The 7,391-nt window shown below is 40.3% G+C and overlaps 1 protein-coding gene across 1 annotated transcript; it reads right to left on the bottom strand.

Annotated features, from left to right (window-relative positions):
* Positions 1-5,268: 5,268 nt before the first annotated feature.
* LOC308653603 (alpha-ketoglutarate dehydrogenase component 4-like) lies at positions 5,269-5,734 on the bottom strand (the record flags this gene model as incomplete). Its single annotated transcript, XM_081302229.1, has 2 exons — positions 5,466-5,734; positions 5,269-5,326 (listed from the first exon to the last, which is right to left on the bottom strand). Exons 1-2 carry the CDS (start codon positions 5,711-5,713, stop codon positions 5,269-5,271), a joined length of 306 nt encoding a protein of 101 aa, XP_081158355.1. The 5' UTR covers positions 5,714-5,734.
* Positions 5,735-7,391: the final 1,657 nt, after the last annotated feature.

Raw genomic sequence — 7,391 nt, 5'->3', positions numbered from 1 at the left:
TGGACTTCCCCAGCCAACTGTGCTCTCCTGTTGTCAAGGATAGATGGGTGGATGCACTCATGCCCAGCCCATCATTCCCACCCCTGGTAATGTATCCAAGAGAATGAAGACATGTCCACAGGAAGACTTGTGTACAAAAGTTCATAGCTGTATTATTCCTCATAGCTCCAAACTGAAAATGACTGGTGAATGGCAAAAATCAATTAAGTGTGGCATATTCATAGCATAAAATACTGTTCAACAATAACAGTAATAACAGTAACACAATAATAACACGTTCAATAATATATGTGAACTCCAAAAACAAATCGATGTGAAGTGGAAATCAAACCCAAGAGACTAAGGGGTTGAGTTATATTATTCTATTTATGTGAAACTCTAGAAGATGCAAAATCATAGTGACAAAAAGATCAGAGGTGCTTGAGGCTGAGGGAGAGGGAAGGAAAGGACGGCAGAGGGGTATAAGGAAATGTTTCAGGAAGATGAAACTGCTCCATATCTGGACTGCAGCAGGGTTACACAGCAGGATATGTTTACCAGAATTCATCAGTTGTGCCCTTAAAATTTAGACTTTACTGTATGTAGGTTACACCACCCAGAACTGGAATAAAATGGTGCTACCATTTGAACACTTTTATGCGTGTCTTGGCCTTACTTTATCCTGTTTTCTTTAATGTGTTCCATTAGAATATTAACTACTGCTGAATGACCATATGCTGAATGACATACAACCTTAAAAACAGTTATAAAAGCCCCATTTGAAGTGTGTGCTCAAGGAGAGGACATAGTTTATCCTTCTGGCACTCCATGTGGTGAAGAAGGAAAGCAGGAGGTAAGGTTGGTTGAGGGTTGGTCATGAAGAATAGGTGAAAGAGTTTTACACGTTAGTTGTTTGGTAATAGAGGCCACTAAAGGTTTGAGCTGTGCAGAAACTGTTTATGATTTAGGAAGATATAACTGGATGCAATCTGTAGGCTGGTGTGTTAATGAAAAATATTGTCTCTTTTCTCCTATCATACTCAACACTCAGCACATCCTGGCCATCAAACTGTGTGGGACACACAATTTCCAATAGATCTGATGGGTATCCTATAATTCAATTCAATTCTGACATTAATCAGAGTTCGTGTCTGATTCCACAGGTGAAGGGCACAATCTCTTGAGGTTGTCCCTCACTTCAGATACCAAACACACAATCCAGGTTGTGACCAATACTTTGAGCCTACCAGCTATAAATCAAAGTTTCCATGACTCCTGACTCGGGTTTAACCGTTTGCTAGGACTCAGAGAAACACATTGGCCAGTTTATTATTTAATAAAGGAAAGGATAAAGGATACAGATAAGCAGCCACATGAGAATGAATCCTTTAGAGTTCCTGAGTGTGGGAGCTTCTTTTACCATAGAATTGGGGTACACCACCTTCTCAGCACATGGAGGTTCCCCAATCCAGAAGCTCTTTAAACTCCATAGTTCGGGGATTATTTATTTATTTATTTATTTTTATGGAGGCTTCATCACATAGTCATGACTGATTGCTGACTCAACCCTCAGCTCCTTTCCCTTCCCATATGATAGATAGGGTGTGTGGTGGAGCTGAAATTTCCAAACTTCCTCTCCTGGCTTAGTCTTCCTGGTGCCAGCCCTCCTCCAGGAGCCCACACCTTGCCTCACTAAAACACAAGTCACTCCTTCCACCCAGGAAATTCTAAGGGATTAGGAGCTCTGTGTCAGGAATCAGGGGCAAAGACCAACTATTAGAACAACAGATTCCCCTAGCACCCCCAGCTCAAATTATGACAAAGTTTTTAGGAGTTCTGTGTCAGAAATTGGAGAGAAATATATATATATATATATATTTCTATAAATCACAATATCATGGCCAGATTGGAGAAGATCTTGGAGACAGATCAGTAAGGAAGTTAATCACAATGGAACAATGAAAAGTTAATGAGAGCCGGATCCAAGGCTGGCATGTGGACCGAGGAGCAAGGGGATCCATACCACAATTTACGTTAATAATATTAGGAGGGGGGAAGGACAAGGGAAGGGGAGTCGTCGGGAAGCTGACAGGTGTTTTGTTTGAGTGATCAGGACGATGATTTTACTATTAACAGAATTTGGGACTGCAGGGGGAAAAGCAGGCTTAAGTAAGGAAGTCAATACTGAAAATGTAAAAATACAATTGGGAAAAGAAAACTACCTTTCTCCTTCCAGGTCAATGATGGGGGAGAGTGAAGATCTTTGCAAAATAATTTAATCCAAGCCTTAAGAAGATAATGTGGAAATCAGAAATCACAGGCCTTGATATTTCATTGGCCTTGTAGAAATTTAATTGTTAATAATATTTTATAAAAAGTCTTATAAAGTAAAAAATGCTGCACTGGTATTACCATAGCAGTAAAGATGAGGAAGGCGAGAAGGTTGGAGAACATTAATGTACCAATAATCCTTGGGGCACAAAGAACAAAAGGCAATGCTATGTATATGAAGGTCTTGTTTAATTTGAATCTGTCCCATTTTAGTATGTTGACAAAAGTAATTTAAGTTTCTGTCTTGTTACTTTGCTAAGAAATGCAAGAGGCCAGGTGTGATGGCACACTGTAGTCCCAGTGATTTGGGAGACTGATGCAGGAGGATTGCAAGTTCAAGGCCATTATGGACAACTTATTGAGACCCTGTCTCAAAAATTTAAAATAAAGGTGGTGGGTGGGCTGACTTGTAATTCAGTGATAGAGCACCCCTGAGTTTAATCCTTAGTATTGAGAGAGAGAGAGAGAGAGAGGAAAATCTTTCCCATAATAGTTTAATAGATGTTAATAACTATAAAATATACTTTTTTTCAATTATGGTCTAGGGCAGAAACTTTTTGTATTACATATTTAATATTTTTTTCTGAGAAGAAATTTGCTTTCTTGATAAAATACTTTGCTTGATAAATACTTTAGTGGGATTAAGGCTTGAGCCTAGTTATTTTCTCACAAAATCAGAGTTTTTTTTCCTATAAAAATCCTGATTAATTTAAACTTCCTAAATCTCCCTACAACAGTTATGGATGCAGCAAATTATTATTGCTTTTGTGAAATATTTATTTTTGCAAAAATGCAAAATTATATATTCAACTAAATGGAATTCTAATAGCAGCTTAGTTCTTATAAATTTCTTTGTTGGGCTGGGGATGTGGCTCAAGCGGTATCGCGCTCGCCTGGCATGCGTGCGGCCCGGGTTCAATCCTCAGCTCCACATACAAAGATGTTGTGTCCGCCGAAAACTAAAAAATAAATATTAAAAAAATTCTCTCTCTCTCTTTAAAAAAATTTTTTTCTTTGTTAATGTTGGGGCTTAGGAAATGATGTCTCAGGGCTGGGGATGTAGCTCATTGTTACAGTGCTTGCCTGGCACACTTGCGGCCCTGAGTTTGATTCCCAGGTCTGCCAAAAAGAGAAAATAATAGCCCAAAGTACAGTGCTTTAGCATGCTGAGGACTTTGAATGAAAGACATTGGAAGTGTCTCAGAAACAAAGTCTTTTTCTGACCTTCTCTTGCCCTTCTTTCTCCTGCTCTTCCCCCAAAGCAGGCCATGAAAAATGAAAAATTCCTCTTTCCCAATGTGGGTCCTGGACACTTGAAGCCCTTTTTTCCTAAAGACATTCACAAGGCCTGGAAACATTGCTCTAATCATCCCTGCCTTTCTGCATAAGAGCTGGCCTTAAATAAACTCTCTGATCTACCTTATTTGATAGTAAATCCCAAGACTCTCATTCCAGAAGGGGTCCTGCCTGAGACCAGGGAGGAAGGAATGCTGTACAGACAGACCAAGAAGAATATGAACAGCAGGCCTGGCTGGGTTTCCTCCTTCTGTCTGTTACCTTTAGATGACACCCTCTCTGTCCAATCCCATTTCTGCACAACTGTCCATTTTTTCATTGAATCTAAGCCTAAAAAACGGACTGCTTTCCCTGGATCTCTGAGCCTTCATTTCCAAAGGCTCCTGGGTCATGTCAAGTTTGATTTAATAAATCTGTTATGCTTTTCTCTTGCTATCCTATCTTTTGTTATAGGAACATAATCCTAACTATAGGGAGGAAAGGTCTGATCCCCATCTGCCCCTATACTATAAATTGTTAAGGTTTACAAATTGTAAAAAATTTGTTAGAATTTATAAATTGTTAGTTTATACTGGACAAAGATTTTAACTGTGTCTCCAACAAACTTTTAACACTAACATTTGTTTATCTGTAGTTTGCTGCACAAAGAAGAGAATAAGTGGAGTAAGATCCAAGACACAGTTCTACCTGAGGTTGGCAGAGGGAGGAGAGGTGGATGACGTATTAATGAAATACTAAAGATGAAAACTAATGTGGAGGACTATGGTGGGGAGAGGCAGGAGACCACGCTACTGCAGTGCTTTGAGGTCATCAGGATCTGGGCGGGAAGCAGTGACTTTGGCTCTGAACCATTTCTGTACTTGGTCATGGCTGTAGGTTGACATCATTCTGCATCACGATTAACACTCCTTCCCAGTCTCCTGCTTTCCAGTAAAGGGCACTTCCAGACACACAGTTGCTCAATCCAGAAGTCATGCTTTTTTTCTTATTTCCAAATCCAATCCATAAGACAATTCCACCCTTGTTGAAAAGTACTATGTGTCATTTGTTCTTCCCAAAGCAATGATCTTGTAGCATAAATTAGATGGGGCTCTACCGCTGGATAAATTCCATTAATATAGTCCCACAATTTTAAGAACAAAACAAAACAAAACATCTAAACCTCTTATCACGTGCTACAAGACCCTGCGTTTTCAATCTTTGCCTAATTCCTCAAACTCGTCCCATGACAATTTCCCCCTGAAAACAATCTTTGTGCACTCGCCTCATCTGGGATTCAAGGAGGCAGGCCAAGCTCTTCCCCATCTCAGACTCTGGGCACTGTATATTTTTTGAGTCAGGAGTGGTCCTTCCCAGATTCTTTCTTTCTTTTTTTTTTTTTTTCCTTTGGTACTGGGGATTGAACTCACAGAACCACATCCCCAGCCCTACTTTGTATTTTATTTAGAGTCAGAGTCTCACTGAGTCGCTTAGCGCTTGCTATTGCTGAGGCTGGCTTTGAACTCAAGATCCTCCTGTCTCAGCCTCCCGAGCAGCTGGGATTATAGACGTAATTTTTTTCAGGATATTTATTAAGGTTAATATACAATTTTTCATTTGTCTTGGAAGTCCTTTATTGTAAAGACAGTTGTTTTGTCTGATGACAAACAGCAGCTACAATGACTATTCTGGGCCTCCAGGTTGGATAAATTCCATTTCTTCTTGAGACACAGGTTTCCTTCTATATTTCAGAGATAATTTTTTAAAAATATTTTTTTTAGTTGTCAATGGGTTTTATTTTCTTTATTTCTATGCAGTGCTGAGAATTGAACCCAGTGCCTCACACATGCTAGGCAAGCACTCTACTACTGAGCCACAACCCCAGCCCCTGAGGTAATGTTTTTATTATTTCTTCAGTGTCTGGTGGACCTTGATGCATCAGCAAATCTGGTGATTTACTCCCCTTAGAATGCTTGACATTACAGGTAAGTGAGATGGAAGCCCCGTTGAAAGCTTCTGTTACATTGAGTTTAGGATGGTCTCTTCGGTCAGGGAATATTATTAATGGTGTATCTGGCTTGACTACCTGAACCACCCTGCTGGCAGATGCCACTTTGCTGCCCATCATAACCCCTGAGAAGGGGTAGCTTCCAGGCCCTAGATTGTTCTTATCCATCATATCTCAGCAGAAATATGACATGCTCCCAGGACTTCTTCCACTGTCCACCTCTTTATTGGGTCATCTTTTTGTTACTGACACTATTCACAAACTGTGATTTTATTTTGGTTATTTTTATTCTAGTTATTTATTTATTTGGTTATTTTTTTGGTTATTTTTATTTTGGTTATTTGGAATAACTGCTATATTCCCAGAGCCCAGAGCCTTGAACCTTGAGCCTAGAACAACACTTGGCAGATATCAAACAATCAATAAATACCTAGGGAATGAATAAATAACTGCCTATTTACTTTCCTTCTACATTAGGCTTTAAGTGTGTGGGGGTGGGGAGAGGAGTCCAGCGCCTCCCCCCCCCTCCACCATTCTTACCCTGGTGCCTGACACAATGTCTAGCACTTTGGTAATGCTCAATAGGTATTGATTAAATGAAGGCACACACTCAAACTCTCCATCTGGAATGGATTATAGGTTTATCCAACAGAACCCTTATCTAATGTGGAAAGTGAGAGTTAGATGTCTCAGGGGTCCCCTGGGAAAAGACGATGATAGAGCAGAAGACACAGAGAAATGAGGCTCTAGCTCCTGACACCTGCTTTAACTGGAGCGGCTCTTATTTTTTTGATAAACTGTGGTTCTATATAAAAAATAAGTTAAGGGTTGGTAGTTCCTCCATTTTTTAAAAAGTAAACCCATTGATTTAGACTAACCCCTACCCCAACTTTTATTTTTTGCCCCAGATGAGGATTCTGAAGCCAAGAGAGGAACAAAGAGTCTTGCTCAAGTTCACATATATAGCAAGGCTGGGCAGAAGTCCAGGTCAACTGAATTCATCTCATGTGGTACTCTCAGGCCTGTCCAGAGGACCATGGGTGATGACCAGCAACGTAGGATGTGGCTGAGAGAAAAGTCTGGTTCTGAATATGTACTGTGGGGCAGAAGGGCAACTGTCCTCCTGGATTGATTTTTGAGCATAAATAGAATCCCACGGGACTCAAACAACCGCTTGGTCAATCAACCAGCACTAGACATGGGGCACCTCCTGAGCAGAGCCCTGAGCTGCTGCTCCCATAAGCAGATTCACGTGAGCCTGATGGGAAGTTCCAAAGCATAAGCACATTTGAGAATTAACAGACCAGTAAGCGCTGATCATTGTCCCATAGGTAGGAACCTCCTGGGAAATTCTGAGTTAGAACAGTGATCTCAGCTCTACCTTCTATAATGTTCAAAAGGAACGACAAATATATTAAAGGCAATATGTTTTTAACTCGTGAGTCAAGTTTGCTTATAGGTCAGTTGTACAGAGTTGACATTTCTGAAATGCCACCCAAGTGGGGACTTCTAGGCCAGCTCCTGCATGCCCACTTAACCCACAAGGTGTCTGTTTTATGCAGGAAACATTATCATTGAGTAAACACATTGTTGTTGTTTTCTTTCCCCTCCTTGTTCAGAAGGATCTCACAGTTCACAGAGGAAGTGGAACACGTGAACAGTGCCTACAGTTATGAGAAATAGCATGAGTTGAGAGAGCAGATGGCAGAGCTGGGTTAGAAGAATGATGAATTGTTTTTCAGTTCTGAGTTTCTCTTTTAAATATTTTTGAAAAATTTAACAGCTTTTTTGAGGTATA

This window comes from Spermophilus citellus, assembly GCF_964194105.1.
Source record: "Spermophilus citellus genome assembly, chromosome: 7".
NCBI classification, from domain to species: domain Eukaryota; kingdom Metazoa; phylum Chordata; class Mammalia; order Rodentia; family Sciuridae; genus Spermophilus; species Spermophilus citellus.
The sequence above is the reverse complement of the archived record's forward strand: the minus strand, read 5'-3'. Positions and strand labels throughout refer to the sequence as shown.